Genomic DNA, 18,168 nt, shown 5'->3' with positions numbered 1-18,168 from the left:
GCAGCTCTTCACAGACTGCTCCAATGTGGGTCCCTTCCACGGGGTGCAGTCCTTCAGGAACAGACTGCTCCAGTGGGGTCACAAGCCCTGCCAGCAAACCTGCTCCAGCCTGGGCTCCTCTCTCCATGGCTCCACAGGTCCTGCCCGGAGCCTGCTCCAGCACGGGCTTCCCCTGGGGTCAGAGCCTCCTTCGGACATCCACCTGCTCCGGCGTGGGGTCCTCCAGGGGCTGCAGGTGGATATCTGCTCCACCGTTACCCTCTATGGGCTGCAGGGGGACAGCCTGCCTCACCGTGGTCTTCCCCCCAGGCTGCAGGGGAATCTCTGCTCCGGTGCCTGGAGCTCCTCCTGCCCTCCTTCGTCACTGACCTTGGTGTGTGCAGTTCCTCTCGCATATTCTCACTCGAGCTGCAGTTGCTGTTGTGCAGAAAACTTTTTCCCCTTCTTAAATATGTTATCCCAGAGGCGCTACCACCGTCGCTGATGGGCTTGGCCTTGGCCAGTGGCTGGTCCATCTTGGAGCTGGCTGGCGTTGGCTCTGTCGGGCATAGGGGAAGCTTCCAGCAGCTTCTCACAGAAGCCACCCCTGTAGCCCCTCCACTACCAAAACCTTTCCGCACAAACCCAGTACACTGAAATAAAGTGGCAAATTTTCAGCTGCCTGATACATATCAACCACATTTATATTAAAAACAGCTTTCTGTGCCCATTACCATTTTGTCTTGATTTTGAGAGATTACTTATCTTTCCCTTTCAAAACAAGAGAGAGACAGAATTCAGGAAGTTTTTCAGGATTGCCTGGTGCATAGAGCATTTACCCAGAGAGTGGGCTAACTTGGATTTCATGATCACTGTATCCTGAGGTGACCAACTTTCCAGATAACTATTCTGACTGGCAAACAGGGTGAGTAGGAACAAGGGGCAACATAGCCAGGCGTGCAAGAGGTAGTGACCAGAAGGACCAAGCGCGGACAGATAACCTTCCTATGGTCTTGTCTGTAAGAAGTACTTGGCCAGGAAGGAGCAGTTAGTTAGGCCGCTGCTTGGTACCGGCACCTCTGTCTTCATGCTCAACGCCGGTTGAATGACTTCACCATTAGGATAATGGTTTGTATTTTACATTGGACATCTTGGGAATTATGCCCCAAGAGCATTAAAGGTCTGGGGGAGGGGGGAAATAAATAAATAAATCGGAAGCATTTCTGAATTCTGAATCATTTCAGAAATTTGAACACTTCTCCAAATGTGAATAGAGCTGCATGCAAGCAATTATTTCTTCTAGCAACTACTCAGCCTCCTAGGGAAGTGATGCATCCTTTGGTTATACAAAACCTCTTGGAAAATACTGAATGATGAAATTAAGTATCGTCATAAATCACTGAAAATACAGTTTCAACATAAAATTTAGAGAAAATTACAGAGTTTAATACCTCAATTTTATAGCTTGCTTTTTTCATACCAAAATTGCAGTCATTTTGTGGTAATTTGAATTTAAATGTCACCTTTTTAAATACTAATCTGCAAGCTCTTAAACCTTAATTGCTTGATTTACCAACCTGGGATCCTGACAGCAAAGCCTAAGGGCAAGATTTGGGCCATGTAAATGTCACCAAAGTCAGGACATACGTGTGAATTCAGTTCCTCTGCTAGAGAGGGAGAGATTTTGGACTCCTGCTTGAAAGGAGGGCCTGTGACTGTAAAGTGATAAGCGACGTTTCCAGACTGGGAAGAGTTTTAAGACAAGGTGCAAACCACGCACGTACGGAGGAAGAGGCAAGTATTTGGAGAAAGAAAAAGGAGAGGTGTGAAGATCAAACACTGAGCAAGAGGGAAGGCGGGTGAAGCTGGCGACAGATAAAAGAGAGTGCTGGAAATATCGCCAGTGGTCACTGCAAACTGCTTTCTCAAGGTTCGGTCTGATGCACCGATGTCAGATCTCACGGCTCTGTGGACTCTGACGGGAACGCATGAACGGGGAAGGCGAGGGCCGAAGCACGGCCTGAGGTGCAGCAGGCAGTTTTGCAGGCGCTGCGAAAGGCGGCAGGCTCGCGCGCTCCGTGCACGCATGTGGTTTCCTGTGCTGCAGCAGGAGCGTGCACCGGGACCTTCATAAACGCCATCATGTCCACTCCTCCATGAAGGGTTTTCTAGTCAGTAATTTTAGGGCCAGAAGGCCAAATAACAAAGGTAAACTAAAGGCTACCTCCGAGAGTTTCTCGCTGTCTTAGGGATGGGTCCCACCAATTTGTGCCTGGCTAGGACGTTAATGGAGAGAAGCAGCGTGCGTCCAGGTGTTTTCACCGTGCAGTTTGGAGACAGACTGGCTAACGCTTACCAGTGCCCTAACAACAGCCAGAGAAGGTGATAGGGTAAGGTTGTAAATGTGGTCCCCAAGAAGAGCCCAGGACAAACAGCGGCCGCGCTCCCAACAGGACACACCTGAGAAAGCGCGGTAAGATTCAAAGGCCACTTCATTTCCTTGAGTAAGGGATCCTGCCTTATTTCTGGGCCATTTTGAGCAACTTTCACTGTGCATAAAGAGATGCTGCAGGCAATGTATACACAAGGTATAAAATATTTATTTATTAAGGCAAAGAAGAGATGGTTAGGATTTAATAAAGCTATCAGACTAAGCATTAGTAGCCTCATTACCTCGAGGCATCTTTGCTGGCCGGGCAGGCATCACCCAGGAGAGGAAGGGCTCCCCAGCATAGCTCCCTGGTGGTGCTGAGTTGCCGTCTTCTGAGGGTTGGTTTTTTTCTTTTCTTACTTTGGGATTTCTTAATCTTTCCACGTTGGTAGATTTTTTCCCCCCTTAAATCCTCAAAGTGCTACTGACATCTGTCTCAACAACCCTAGCTCCGTCTGTAGAGACCTTATCTTGCTTGCCTCTTCTCTACAAACTTTCTGAGCTTTTTCTCACAACTTCACAATTTTCCCATTGGCGTGAGTCACGGCGAGGCAGCTGGGCTGTGCCGGGCCCTGGATTAAGGACGTGGCGAGGAGGCTACACGTTTACCTGTGGAGTTGATTGGACCCATCCAAAAACTGTGAACTTTCCCAAGTAGAGCATAGGGCTCTTGGTTACATCAGGCTATTTGCCAGCTGCCTGGTGGTAAAAGTGCCCAAAACACTGCTGCTGCTTGAGGTATTTGGATGATCTAGGGCTGGATGTTGTATGTATGCATCATCTTGAAATGGACAAAAATCTGTCAGGTGCCCTTTCAAAATGTAGCTGAATGATGTTCATGTATTGTTTCTGTGGTGGTGCATCCCCCCCCCCCCCCAGCTTCCTCTGGACCACCTCACAACCAGAGGGACCCCTGCCAAGGCTTGGCCTCTGAGCAATGAGTCTGGTGATCAGGCGCCCCTTGGTCGCCCCAGGCACTCTTGCATGGTTGAGCTGGGGAACAAGTATGCCTTGATCCCACCTGGCATAGTCAGTCACCCCTGGACAGCTTGGGAACACCTCATTGTGGATCGTAACTCAGAGGGATCGGTACGGGAGGATCATACCTGCCTTGCTGAGATTAATGAGAACTCAGCAATAACTGACCGCAGCTGTGGCCAGAATAGAAATTTACTGATGCCTAAAGTCAATCATCTCACAACCCTATAAACAGCAGTACCAGGTGAGACCCTTTGAGCTCTTCTGGACCGCAGCGGGCTGCGCCAGTATCTCCCTCTGAGTGGGACGCCTCTCAGAGCTGCGAACTCTTAAGTTTGCACATGGAACCCTGGCAACAGGACCTGGGCTGATCTCCAGTGCCCTTCGCTCCTTGAGGTTCAACCCTTCGCCCGTTGAGAAAATCATTGAAGTATTTCACTGAACTCGAGGGGAATTTTTGATGGGTACCTTTACCTGTACATATCAAACTTGCGTGGGATTTTTAAGAGGTATTCTTTTATTAGGCCTATTGTGTGATTGTGTGTGTGTGTATTATACAAATACTGTAGTAAGCTTTATTTAATAACTTTGTAGATGCTAGAGTAATCAATGATTAGTTACTACTAAATTCTTGTGATTCTCTCCTTATTGTGAATAAACCTAAGTTGCTGCTAAATACATATAATCCTTAGACATAAATGGTTGACCAAGTCTGAGACTAGGATTGGATCCAGCTGCACCTAGGCTCCTCTCTGAGAAGGAGTTTAGAAAGCAAGGGGGTCCATTCCGAACCTCGTGACTGAACGGGAGGGCCTCCTTTACCCCCCCCCCTTGTATTCCCTTTTCTTTTTCTCTCTCTCCATATATTCCATTCATTTAATAAGTAATAGACTGAACCTTGCCATCGAACTCTGTTAAATCACCCTTTTATAAATTTCTGTTAAAATCACTATTTACAAATATCTGTGGCGGTGATTATTTAAGCGACCTAACCACTCATTCGCAAGTTTCCCCTCCCCCAAAAAGAAGTTTCTAAATCTGCCAGATAAAATCCCCCTTGCAAGTGGGAGCAGAGGCTGATAACTCACATTTCTTTGCCTTTTCATAGAACTTTTGAGGCAGTTGCCACAAAAGAGCATCGGCAACATCACCTGCCTCTCCAGCTCACACGCCCCCAGAAGCTCCCCTCAGAAAGGCACGGAGTGTTCCAAGGAGACGGAGTCAGATCCAGGGCTGATATTTCACAAACACAAAAATACCCTCAAAAATCTTACCCCATGTCAATCAGGGGCCTTGACAGAAGTGATAGGTGGGAGAAGAGGGAGGAGGAAAGACTGATTTTTCCCTATTGTTGCTGAAATCAATTAGTGAATTTAAGCCAGAGGGTGTCAGAAAATGTAAAAATACTTGTAATAATGTAAATTGAAGCCTAGTTCAAACCTAGGCCTTGCTAACAAATACCCCTGTATAATACATGGCCAACAATGTGGCATGGTCTTGCTACCCTGCTCCTTACTATTTTCCTTTTCAAATTTTTATGACACTCAGTACACAATGGGCAAGTATGGCAGCTAAATATCATCATCTGTAAGTAAGCCCGTAAATTCATAGCCTTTCCCATTTAGTTTCTGTAAGTATTTTCAAGAGGTTCACTGCCAGAATTGTGGACTGACACTGGAAAATACCATTTTAAAGGAGATTTGTAGTTTCATCATCACAATTATGATTACTAGAAGCTGTATGAATCAAATAACCTATCTGTCCAGTGAAACTGCTTAAGTCCAGATACAGCCCAGAACTTGGATTTGAAAGGATTGAGCAAGTAATTGTTAATAAATATATAAAATAATACATACGTGCATCAGGTTAGGCAGAACAGAGGTAGCAAACTTCAGAAAAAAAAAAGTTTTTAATTCTCTACCTGCAAGTAGTGCCTTAAGCCTGCACAAGGGTCACGTTACCACGGCAACAGGATGCAACCCAAAGAGCAAGTGCCCGACACTGCCCGTGGGGCTGCGGAGACAAAAAGGAAGAGCCCCAGAACAGAAAGCTCCGCAAAAGCAGAGACATTTAATGCTTTCTTTGCCTCGATCTTCAACACTGATGATGGGCTCTGGGGGTCTGGGCTAGAGAACCATGACTGCAAGAACGACAAAGTCCCAACCAACCCCGAATTTGTGCGGGATTTGCTGTTTCAGCTGGATCCCCATAAGTCAATGGGGCCCAAGGGGATTCATTCCAGGGTACTGAACGAGCTTGCTGATGTCATAGCGAGACCTCTCTCGATGATTTTTCAATGCCCTTGGGAATCTGGGGAGGTGCCAGTTGACTGGAAGCTGGCAAATGTTGTCCCAGTCTTCAAGAAGGGCAACAGGGATGACCCTGGTAAATACAGGCCTGTCAGTCTCACCTCTGTGCCTGGCAAAATCATGGAGATTATTCTGGGAGTTATTGAAAAACACCTGAAAGACAACACAGTCATTGGTCCCAGCCAGCATGGGTTCACAAGGGTAAACTCCTGCTTGACAAACTTGATTTCCTTCTATGACAAGATCACCCACCTAGTTGACCAAGGGAAGCCAGTCAATGTAATCTTTTTGGACTTCAGTAAAGCTTTCGATACTGTCTCTCACAGTATCCTCCCGGACAGAATGTCCCGCATACAGCTGGATAAACACATAATGCAATGGGTGAGCAATTGGCTGGCGGGTCGGGCTCAAAGGGTTATAGAAAATGGGGTTACATCGGGCTGGCGACCAGTCACTAGCAGGGTTCTGCAGGGATCCATCCTGGGGCCAGTGCTCTTTAATGTCTTCATAAACAACTTGGATGCAGGACTTGAAGGACTACTATCTAAGTTTGCCAATGACACAAAACTGTGAGGAGCCGTTGACACTCTCGAGGACAGAGAGGCCCTGCAGAGAGATCTGGACAAATTAGAGAGCTGGGCAATCACCAACTGGATGAAATTTAACAAGGGCAAGTGCCAGATTTTGCACCTGGGACATGGCAGCCCTGGATGTACACAGACTGGGGAAGGAGAGGCTGGAGAGCAGCCCCGCAGAGAGGGATCTGGGGGTTCTGGTCGACAGCAAGTTGAACATGAGCCAACAGTATGCCCTGGCAGCCAGGGGCGCCAACCGTGTCCTGGGGTGCGTCAAGCACTGTGTTGCTAGCCGGTCGAGGGAGGTGATGGTCCTGCTCTACTCTGCACTGGTGCGGCCTCATCTTGAGTGCTGTGTGCAGTTTTGGGCCCCACAGTACAAAAAGGATACGAAGCTACTAGAGAGTGTCCAGAGGAGAGCCACAAAGATGGTGAAGGGTTTAGAGGGGAAGCCGTATGAGGAGCGGCTGAAGTCACTTGGTCTGTTCAGCCTGGAGGAGACTGAGGGGAGACCTCATCACGGTCTACAGCTTCCTCACAAGGGGAAGAGGAGGGGCAGGCGCTGATCTCTTCTCCCTGACGACCAATGATAGGACCTGAGGGAACGGCAGGAAGATATCCAGGGGAGGCTTAGGTTGGACAGTAGGAAAAGGTTCTTCACCCAGAGGGTGGCGGAGCACTGGAACACGCTCCCCTGGGAGGCAGTCATGGCGCCAAGCCTGCCAACATTCAAGAAGCATTTGGTCAACGCCCTCAGACATGTGGTATGAATTTTGGGGTTGTCCTATGCAGGGACAGGAGTTGGACTCGATGGTCCTTGTGGGTCCCTTCCAACTAGGGACATTCTATGATTCTAAGAAAAGTGTTTTGCATGTATATTCACCTACAGTAATGACGTGGTGGCTTACATAAGCAGCACTTCCCAGAAGATAATTACTTTTTTATCGCAGTATCTCCACAAATGTTATTTCACTATTTTAACCACAAAACCCGCAACACACTCACACCACACCGTTTAGGAGGAAATGCCCGTGGCGATGCCGTAGCTCTGCCACCACAACCCGCCTGCCTGCTGCTCCGCGGCTGCCCCTACGCGGCCGCGGCAACGCCCGCGGCGGGAGCCCGCACCCTCCGCCCGGGCCTGCGCTCGCGCGGCGCACCGGGGGGAGGCGCGCCCGAGCCCCCCGCCCCCTTCCAGACCGCCGCAGAGAGGCGCCAGCCCTCTCCCGCCTCTCCCGCCGCCCCCGCAGACAAAGCAGCCGGGACGGCGGCGCCGGGGCCGCCCCGTGCGGCTCCTCCACGACCCGGCGAGATGCCCGCCGCGGGAAGCCCCTTGAAGGGGGAGGCGGGCCTTGACAGCCACTAGCCAATCATCGGCGGCAGCGGGAAGACAAGCAGCGACTGTAGCCAATGGGGCCCGGGGGCTGCGCACGGCGGCGGCCCCGCCGGGCGAGTTGTTGCCGCGCTCCGAGCGTACGTGGGGGACTCCGGGCCGCCGGGCGCGTCAGGGCGGCGAGGGGGCGGGGCGGAGGAGCAGCGGCGGCCGTGGCCCGCCAATAGGCGTGCGGGAAGGACTGACAGGCACGCAGCTCGGCCAATGGGAGGGCGGCGGTTGTTAAAGGGCCGGCGACCCGGAGGGGAGAGCTGGGCGCAGGTGAGCAGTTGGCGCGGCTCCCCGGGGACCCGGGCGGGGCGGGCAGGGGAGCGGGCCCGAGGCAGCCGCTTCCGCCGTGGGGCTGCTGCCCGCGCGGGGTGCAGGCGGCCCCCGGCCCCTTTGAGGGGGGAGCGGCGGAGCCCCGGCTCCTGAGGGCGGTGAGGCGGTTGCCGCCGTCCTCCTCGGCGGCCCGGCGGGGAGGCCGTCCTCTTCCTCCCGGGAGAGCCGCGGGGCCCCGCCGGCCCGCCTGCGGGCCACTTGCCGGGGGGCTGCCGGCCTGCGGCGCGGGTGGGGGCCGCGGGCCCAGCTGCTGCCCGGGGCTCAGCCCGGCGGGGCTCGGGGAGGCGCCGGCCGGGGCCGCCGGCCCTGCCCTCGCCTCCTTTGTTGCCTTCCTCGGCCTCCCGCAGGGCTCCGTGCGCCTCCTGGCGGGCCCGGGCCCGCCCCGCCGCCCGGCGGCGAGGTCGCTGGCTGGGCCGGCGCGGAGCTCGGGGCCGGGCCTGCCTTCGCGCCGCCAAAGGCGCGGCCGGCGCGGCGGGGAGCCGTGCTGCCGCTCGCGGCCGCGGCGGTTTCGGGGGCTGGGGAGCTTTCGGCTGATGAATCTGTGGAGCCAACGGCCTGAGGCCGCGGCTGCTTCCCATCCTGGGTGCCGCCCCTCCGCCGCCCTCAGTTACCCTTGTAGGATAAGAATTCTGCTTGGTCAGTTTTTAACAGTTAAAAAAAAAAACCAAACCAAACTTACACAAGGTAAACTTAGAATTTGATACAGAGGTCAAGAAAGTCAGTTGCCATAATAACAGAAAAGCACCAGCGGTATAATTTGCGTTTGAAAACCACAGCAAGTGCCAGATAAATTGATTTTCTGCCAGACAAGTCAATATGATGCTGCTACCTTGAAAGCCCAAGTATCTTTTCTTGGTAAACTTATAATAATGAAGGTTAAGGAGACGCTAAAAGATCAGATAAAAGGTCTCAGAGAAATTTTGTGTAATTCTAGCAGATCTGGTGCTGTGTTGTGGTATAAATCTGAGTTTTCAAACTGCAGCGTTTTTCCTATTTTAGTACTGGTTATGTCAAGTTAAGGGTCTACATTAAAGCAGTAGGTTATATATTTTTTTTTTTTAAATAATTCCCTTTTCTCAGAAACCAATCAGTATTTTATTTTCAGAAGGGCAGGAAGTTCCACACATCTTAAGCAGCAACATGCAGCGTCCAGCTTGAGACTGAGGAGCCAGAAGTGCTGGTAGCTGCACGGGAGCAGTGCAGAGTGGTCCGTGCTGATACACGCCCGTGCTTTATGCAGTTGATTTCTTCTTGGGACTCGGTTTTGTGTATTTGCTCGCCTAGTAACCATCGGAAGTAAATGGATTCACAGCGAGGGCAATATTTTAAGGAGGAAAAGCAGTAAAGCAGTTTCCTAAATGCAAAGTTTTACAAAATATTTGAGTCCAGCATGCTTACGTGTGGGGTATGAAAGAATGCTGCTTGATATGGAAAACTTTGTAAGTGAACCACTTATTTACAGTCAGTAGCACAGAGGAAATGAAGAATGATGTCTAAGCTATTCTGTGTATTATCCCCCACATGGAGAGTTTTGATGTAAGGTGCTGATGTGTATGTTTTAAACAAGTTTAGGAGAATAACAGGAGAAAAATAAAAACTACAAAGGAAAGGTCAAAATAAGTCCTAAGTTGGACCATTACCCAGCAGTCTGACCACGAACCTTTTTCATTCTCAGACCGTGCTTTCAATTCCTTTTTTTTTTTTTTTTTTTTTTTTTTTTTTTGGTAATATGGTCTATGATAACACTCATCACTGCATTAATTGTCCTCTGTTTCTCCCGCTCAGACTTTGCCCGTTCTGTAGAGTTGCGTGCATTCTGTCAGGTGTGTTATGGGGCTTAGCTTTCTTTTCAGCATCAGGCCCAGGACCAGCTATTGCTGAGGGTAGAGGACTGGACATGCTTTCAACTTGTCATCCCATCTGACTTGAGGTGTTTTGCAGTGTGGGACGGATAGAGGAGGGCTTTACCATGGGCATCTAATGGATTCTTCCTAAATCTGTGTGCTGTTAAAACCTCTCTAATGCATGACATTTGTTTGAACTAGTAGTTATTTTCTAACATTCAGCAGAATTGTTCCAGTTCTCTTCTTGTGGTTAAGATCAGTCAGAAGAGCCTCTAAAACTTTAACTTTTCATATTAATCTACCTTTTTTCTTTTTTTCTGGAAATGGTGTCTCATGTAAAATGTCTCATAAATTTCAGACCCCTAAATAGTTTTCTTCTGTTGACTGAACGATCAGTTCAAAATACGCGTTCCTTAAATGATGACTTAGGAATCAAGTTCGTTAAATGAAAATATGCAGTGTATACGTTGGAGATTTATGTTGTTTGCTTTTTTTCTCTTAGGAAGCCTGACAAATAGGAAACTACTACAAAGTGAAGAGAAAATTCACTTCACGAGAACTGAGCTCTGCTTTCATTGGCTTTTAAGTTTTATTTCTGTTAATAACCGATTAGTGTCAGATCGTCTCTGTAGTCTGCTGTGGTGAAATTATTAGGTTAAAGCTGGAAAAAATGAAACAACTAAAAAGAAAAAGAAAAAGAAAAAGCAATTTTACTTTTCAGGAAACTCAAACTCTCCTTAAGGAAATCAGAAAAAGGAGAGGAGTACTCTTTTCAAAGCAATTTAATACAACAATTAATGAGATGAAACGGAAAGCTTGGGAGGAAATAGCAGAGTGTGTAAATGCTGTAGGTGAAGGAGAGCAAAGAACAGGGACAGAAGTGAAAAAGCGATACCTTGACTGGAGAGCACTCATGAAGAGAAAACGTCTGAATGCAAACATCAAAGTAGTAGGTGCTGGGTTTCACCTTCCTTCATCCAATTTAGATGACTCTCTCAATGAAGACATGGATGAGAAAATGGGATTTGCAATTGAATCTAGTTTTGAATGGCAGAATATCACTGACTTCAGAGAAGCCGGTGGATCTTTAACAGAAATCAAAGTAGAAGAGGAAGAGGAGGATCCGCAGAATTTTGAAGTGAGTGACTGACGTACATTAGCTATATGCAATATGGCTTTCGTTTTGTTTCAGCATAAGGCTTTTTGCTGTGTTTCTTCCTAGCATCTGTTTCTGTTTTTTCTGAATGTGTGAACTGAAGAAGCTGTAGGAACAAATAGGTTTCAGAGAGATGGGATTCAAATCTAGCAACTTGCAACTGTGTGTAAGGTCTTGGATGTTGGTTATGAAATTGATATCCCTCAACTTTGAATGTGTATTTGCACATCTGTTTTCCATTTGCATGTGCCGTAGGTAAGAATTAGTTTAGTCAGTAGAACGCAAATACGCTGTTGAAGGAAACTGGTGATTTTAATACTGAGGCTGGCTGGCTGGCTGAACGGAGAAGAGAAATGCACCTCTTTTAACAAATGGAAGCATATGTTACCTGCAGGTACAGAAAGAAACAGAATGCTGTTTGTATTTCTTAAACCGAACCCAGAGGAGATGAAAACATTACTTGAGTAAGTCAGTCAGCCATTCCTGTCTGTGAGAATTTTAGTGTGAATTTGACAAGCAGCTGTGGGTCCTGTAGACAAGTTGTTACTCCTAGTAGTACCGTGACTGCCCTGGGGTAGGCAGCCAGCTGGAGAGAAGGCGAATGTTTGGATAGTTTTGTTGTACCTGTACAGATGTCTAGTTCTCCCTTCAAAAAGGGTTACTCAGACAGTTTTGGGTTGGGTTTTTGTTTTGGAGGGGGGAAGGCGGGGGAAGCAACTCCTGTCTTAGCTCAGTTGAGCTGTGTGCTGGGAAGAAATCCACGTAAGCTGTGAAATGGTAGTGAGCCTACTGTCTGACAGCTGCTGAGGAACAGTGTCTGTCTGCTCTAATGCTGGAGGACTGGCAGCAGCTCTCGTTGCCTTAAGATTTTCTGATCCCCTCTCTTCCTCAGTTTGCCTTTCTTTTGCAGCGTACTTAGTGGGAGACAGTTACCCTTGTGTACTCTGAATTTGTAGCACGTAAGGGCTGTAATTCTGCACAAGTTGTTACAGTCCACCCAGAGCAATTGTCCTAACCACCTAGTCATCTGCATCATAAATAGCTTTACAGCAAATGTAATAATACAGAATGGGTTAAACAAGTCCTTATTTATTGACCCACTTCATACAGTTTGAAGGGTTAGGAGCATGTGAAAAATACCAGCGTTACATGTTTTGTAGAAGCGGAATCCTCAGGTTAGCAAAGGATGGGTTAGCTTACGTACCACGTAGCCTATGGATCCAGCTGCTCTGATAAAGAATTAGTCACAACAAATTCCTAGGGGCTTACACAGAAGTCACCCAGCTATATGAAAAGTAAGAACCACATATGCTTTTTTTAGATCCAGTTTTCTCTCAGTGGTTCTGAATGCTCTATAATATCTATCGTGCAGTATTTTCTGTATCTTCTTGCATGTCCGCCGACAAGCTGATTTTGCGTTTTTCATGGCCAGATATTAATTGGTAGATAAAACGTGTTTCTCTGCATGTGTAATGGTAGAAAACAGTCTTTTGATCTAGCATAGTTCATAGAATACCTCAAGTTGGAAGGGACCCCTAAGGATCCTTGAGTCCAACTGCCCGCTCCTTGCAAGGACTACCTAAAAAACTGTTACCCTCGCAGTTCTCATCTGGTATTATACCAGTGGCATGTGACTGAAGAGATTGCATCATGATACACTCCGTTTCATAAAAATGACAAGAACTCAGTTAGTTCACAGCATGTGAGTTAAACAGTTCTGAGTAGCTTTTAAGATGAAAAAGCCCAGTATGTTCTTTTCAGTCAAGGTGTGTGTGATAGATTTAGTCTGGCATAAAGACTGGAATGTAATTCTTGTCTGTTGCGTTCCTCTCTGCAGTTTCCTATTGAGGAAGAAGAAGAAATTTTGTCATCCGTTCTGCCGGATTCGAAAAAGGAAAATGACCTACCAGACTTCCCCCACATTGAAGAGTTTGGAAATCTCAGCTCTGCTCAAGCTAGGCTCGCCTATGAAGATTCGCACTTGCTTATAAATCTGGAGAAGCAGAAGGTGGAGCTGGAGAAGCAGCGACTAGACATTGAGGCCGAAAGGCTGCAAGTAGAGAAGGAGCGCCTGCAAATTGAGAAAGAACGGTTGCGGCACGTTGACTTGGAGCGCGAGAGGCTTCAGCTTGAGAAGGAGCGTCTTCAGATTGAATGGGAGAAACTCAGGCTAGAGACTCTGCATGCCGATAAACCTGCCCTGGAAAATGACCTCGCCCAAACAGAGAAACCCGTCATACAGCCTCTGGATCTAGAAACTGAAAAGTTAAAACTTGAAAAAGAACGTTTGCAGTTAGAGAAGGAGAGGCTGCAGTTCCTGAAGTTTGAGTCAGAGAAGGAGAGGCTGCAGTTCCTGAAGTTTGAGTCAGAGAAGCTGCAGATTGAGAAGGAACGCTTGCAGGTGGAGAAGGAGCGCCTTCGAATTCAGCGAGAGGGTCACTTGCAGTGAACTCCTTGACTGAAGTATCAACATTAGTGTTTTGATGTTTGTAAAATAGAGGTAGTTCTTTTCTTAATACTGAAACTGTCCTAGAGGCTTAACATTCTTCTGTTCAGAGTTGAATGTTGATGTTAAACTGAAAAAGGAAAAAAAAAAAAAAAAGGAAGAAAAAAAGAATGGTGCTCAATATGTCTGTGTGCCTACATAACTGAGCTTATGTGTGAAATTGCTTTTCAGTGTATCAGAACTAAGTGTTACGTTCTCTTGTCTTCAGTATTGTGTTGTGTTAGTTTGGTGTCCTCCTCTCATAGACACATTGAGAAGAAGCAAGGCTGAACCTTGTGCTTTTTTCACTGTACTAACAGTAAGGAAGGATCAGAATAATCAGTGTACGTTGTGAAGGCATGGTGCTGGTGCTAGCCTGCGCAGTAAATAAGTACAAGTTAGACAGAACACAATAACACAGTCACGATGCGATTGGTTCGTTAAACTAAGTTTCCCCTTTTTGTTTTTTTCCACCGCCGCAACTGGAAAAAGAGTTCAAGAATTATCTAAAAGTTAAAGTACAAGTTAAATTCACTGCAGTTGTGTTTACGGTTGTTCCATGGCTTGAACTGAATGGGGGTGCAGAAAGTAGTATTCTTCCTTTTGCATGGAGTGTTCATACTAGCTAAAGTCACACATCAACCATGCCTCCTATAAGCTGGACTGTTGGTTGCACCAGGTCATTAATAATGCAGTGTGGAATACAGCACCCGTCTTAGTATAGCACAGGGACGTACTGATTGATCAGGCTTGCTGTCCGAGGGGTCTGTGATGGCCCCCTGAAGTACATCGCTGGACCTGGTTTGTTCCTTGAGAGACAGTAGCTGGTGAGGGGAGCCTGGGGAGTGGAGGCGCAGAGGCTGAGCACAGACTCAGGAGCACTGAGCTTGACCATGACACTCCTGATGTTCGTTCTGCCTGGCCAGCACGGAGGTCACGTCTGCGAGGCAGCCAGAAGAGGCTTCTATGGCCGAGGCCATATCGTGTGTTTTAGTTAGACAAAGGGAAATGGTCGGTGCTGAAGGCTGTCAGTATTTTTCATAAGCAATGCATTCATTTAAAATAATAAAAAAAAAAAAGGAAGCTTTCTATTATTTTGTATGTGTTTAAATCCCACCTGAGCCAGACTTCACATTTCTCATCTTTCTGCAAGTAACTATCTTTTGTTGACTCCATTTGAAACTTAGGACTATGCGAATACTAAATTGGAATATAGGTTGAGTGACTTACATGGATTCTTGTGCAAGTAAATATATTTATACCACTACAGGACTACTTTTATTCTGCAAAGAAAATGTTATTTTTTTATTACTGAAACAAGTGTGCTTCTACAGTGGAAATAAATTTGACTACTACAACCCGAAATTGCTCTTGAGACTGTGTGTCTTCACAGAGAAGCAGGGCTAGGTACAAAGAGGAACCTGGGTACTCAACACAGCAGCACCCCAAAGTTGCGGGTGCCTGTACTCCCTGTGTAGTAAATGGGAGAGATGAGGCGTCTCAAAGTCGGACTTCAACCACCCAGCACTTGACTGGAGAAAGGCAAAAGGAAGGAGACACAAACCAGCTGGGCAGGAACGGACGCGGGCTGGACGCCAGGTGCCCCCCAAAGCCGCGCTATCACTCCCCTCCACAGCTGGACAGGGGAGAGAAAATCTAACGAAAGGCTCGTGGGTCGAGATAAGGACAGGGAGAGGTCACTCACCAGTTACTGTCATGGGCAAAACAGACGCAACTTGGGGAAATTAATTTTTTGCCAATCAAAGTCAGGATAATGACAAATAAAACCAAGTCTTGAAACACCTTCTCCCTGCCCCGCCCTTCTTCCTGGGCTTAACTTTACTCTTGATTTTCTCTACCTTCTGCCCCGCAGCGGTGCAGGGGGACGGGGAATGGGGTTGTGGTCACTTCATCACATGTTGTCTCTGCCGCTCCTTCCTCCGCAGGGGAGGACTCCTCGCACTCTTCCCCTGCTCCAGCGTGGGGTCCCTCCCACGGGAGACAGTCCTCCACAAACTTCTCCATCGTGAGTCCTTCTCACGGGCTGCAGCTCTTCACAGACTGCTCCAATGTGGGTCCCTTCCACGGGGTGCAGTCCTTCAGGAACAGACTGCTCCAGTGGGGTCACAAGCCCTGCCAGCAAACCTGCTCCAGCCTGGGCTCCTCTCTCCATGGCTCCACAGGTCCTGCCCGGAGCCTGCTCCAGCACGGGCTTCCCCTGGGGTCAGAGCCTCCTTCGGACATCCACCTGCTCCGGCGTGGGGTCCTCCAGGGGCTGCAGGTGGATATCTGCTCCACCGTTACCCTCTATGGGCTGCAGGGGGACAGCCTGCCTCACCGTGGTCTTCCCCCCAGGCTGCAGGGGAATCTCTGCTCCGGTGCCTGGAGCTCCTCCTGCCCTCCTTCGTCACTGACCTTGGTGTGTGCAGTTCCTCTCGCATATTCTCACTCGAGCTGCAGTTGCTGTTGTGCAGAAAACTTTTTCCCCTTCTTAAATATGTTATCCCAGAGGCGCTACCACCGTCGCTGATGGGCTTGGCCTTGGCCAGTGGCTGGTCCATCTTGGAGCTGGCTGGCGTTGGCTCTGTCGGGCATAGGGGAAGCTTCCAGCAGCTTCTCACAGAAGCCACCCCTGTAGCCCCTCCACTACCAAAACCTTTCCGCACAAACCCAGTACACTGAAATAAAGTGGCAAATTTTCAGCTGCCTGATACATATCAACCACATTTATATTAAAAACAGCTTTCTGTGCCCATTACCATTTTGTCTTGATTTTGAGAGATTACTTATCTTTCCCTTTCAAAACAAGAGAGAGACAGAATTCAGGAAGTTTTTCAGGATTGCCTGGTGCATAGAGCATTTACCCAGAGAGTGGGCTAACTTGGATTTCATGATCACTGTATCCTGAGGTGACCAACTTTCCAGATAACTATTCTGACTGGCAAACAGGGTGAGTAGGAACAAGGGGCAACATAGCCAGGCGTGCAAGAGGTAGTGACCAGAAGGACCAAGCGCGGACAGATAACCTTCCTATGGTCTTGTCTGTAAGAAGTACTTGGCCAGGAAGGAGCAGTTAGTTAGGCCGCTGCTTGGTACCGGCACCTCTGTCTTCATGCTCAACGCCGGTTGAATGACTTCACCATTAGGATAATGGTTTGTATTTCACATTGGACATCTTGGGAATTATGCCCCAAGAGCATTAAAGGTCTGGGGGAGGGGGGAAATAAATAAATAAATCGGAAGCATTTCTGAATTCTGAATCATTTCAGAAATTTGAACACTTCTCCAAATGTGAATAGAGCTGCATGCAAGCAATTATTTCTTCTAGCAACTACTCAGCCTCCTAGGGAAGTGATGCATCCTTTGGTTATACAAAACCTCTTGGAAAATACTGAATGATGAAATTAAGTATCGTCATAAATCACTGAAAATACAGTTTCAACATAAAATTTAGAGAAAATTACAGAGTTTAATACCTCAATTTTATAGCTTGCTTTTTTCATACCAAAATTGCAGTCATTTTGTGGTAATTTGAATTTAAATGTCACCTTTTTAAATACTAATCTGCAAGCTCTTAAACCTTAATTGCTTGATTTACCAACCTGGGATCCTGACAGCAAAGCCTAAGGGCAAGATTTGGGCCATGTAAATGTCACCAAAGTCAGGACATACGTGTGAATTCAGTTCCTCTGCTAGAGAGGGAGAGATTTTGGACTCCTGCTTGAAAGGAGGGCCTGTGACTGTAAAGTGATAAGCGACGTTTCCAGACTGGGAAGAGTTTTAAGACAAGGTGCAAACCACGCACGTACGGAGGAAGAGGCAAGTATTTGGAGAAAGAAAAAGGAGAGGTGTGAAGATCAAACACTGAGCAAGAGGGAAGGCGGGTGAAGCTGGCGACAGATAAAAGAGAGTGCTGGAAATATCGCCAGTGGTCACTGCAAACTGCTTTCTCAAGGTTCGGTCTGATGCACCGATGTCAGATCTCACGGCTCTGTGGACTCTGACGGGAACGCATGAACGGGGAAGGCGAGGGCCGAAGCACGGCCTGAGGTGCAGCAGGCAGTTTTGCAGGCGCTGCGAAAGGCGGCAGGCTCGCGCGCTCCGTGCACGCATGTGGTTTCCTGTGCTGCAGCAGGAGCGTGCACCGGGACCTTCATAAACGCCATCATGTCCACTCCTCCATGAAGGGTTTTCTAGTCAGTAATTTTAGGGCCAGAAGGCCAAATAACAAAGGTAAACTAAAGGCTACCTCCGAGAGTTTCTCGCTGTCTTAGGGATGGGTCCCACCAATTTGTGCCTGGCTAGGACGTTAATGGAGAGAAGCAGCGTGCGTCCAGGTGTTTTCACCGTGCAGTTTGGAGACAGACTGGCTAACGCTTACCAGTGCCCTAACAACAGCCAGAGAAGGTGATAGGGTAAGGTTGTAAATGTGGTCCCCAAGAAGAGCCCAGGACAAACAGCGGCCGCGCTCCCAACAGGACACACCTGAGAAAGCGCGGTAAGATTCAAAGGCCACTTCATTTCCTTGAGTAAGGGATCCTGCCTTATTTCTGGGCCATTTTGAGCAACTTTCACTGTGCATAAAGAGATGCTGCAGGCAATGTATACACAAGGTATAAAATATTTATTTATTAAGGCAAAGAAGAGATGGTTAGGATTTAATAAAGCTATCAGACTAAGCATTAGTAGCCTCATTA

At 48.0% G+C, this 18,168-nt stretch overlaps 1 protein-coding gene across 3 annotated transcripts; it reads left to right on the top strand.

Moving 5' to 3' along the window:
* The first annotated feature begins 7,669 nt into the window (after positions 1–7,669).
* Positions 7,670–14,802, top strand: LOC309604256 (myb/SANT-like DNA-binding domain-containing protein 4). 3 transcript variants are annotated; one of them, XM_082339189.1, is made up of 3 exons: positions 7,670–7,745; positions 10,333–10,968; positions 12,824–14,802. In XM_082339189.1, exons 2-3 carry the CDS (start codon positions 10,501–10,503, stop codon positions 13,433–13,435), a joined length of 1,080 nt encoding a protein of 359 aa, XP_082195315.1. In that variant the 5' UTR covers positions 7,670–7,745; positions 10,333–10,500; the 3' UTR covers positions 13,436–14,802. The 3 variants fall into 3 exon arrangements, with proteins under 3 accessions (XP_082195315.1, XP_082195314.1, XP_082195316.1); XM_082339188.1 differs by lacking the exon at positions 7,670–7,745 and adding an exon at positions 7,893–7,926; XM_082339190.1 differs by lacking the exon at positions 7,670–7,745 and adding an exon at positions 9,105–9,425.
* Positions 14,803–18,168: the final 3,366 nt, after the last annotated feature.

This window comes from Platalea leucorodia (genome assembly GCF_965183815.1).
Source record: "Platalea leucorodia genome assembly, contig: HAP1_HAP1_SCAFFOLD_524, whole genome shotgun sequence".
Classification (NCBI taxonomy): domain Eukaryota; kingdom Metazoa; phylum Chordata; class Aves; order Pelecaniformes; family Threskiornithidae; genus Platalea; species Platalea leucorodia.
The sequence above is the reverse complement of the archived record's forward strand: the minus strand, read 5'-3'. Positions and strand labels throughout refer to the sequence as shown.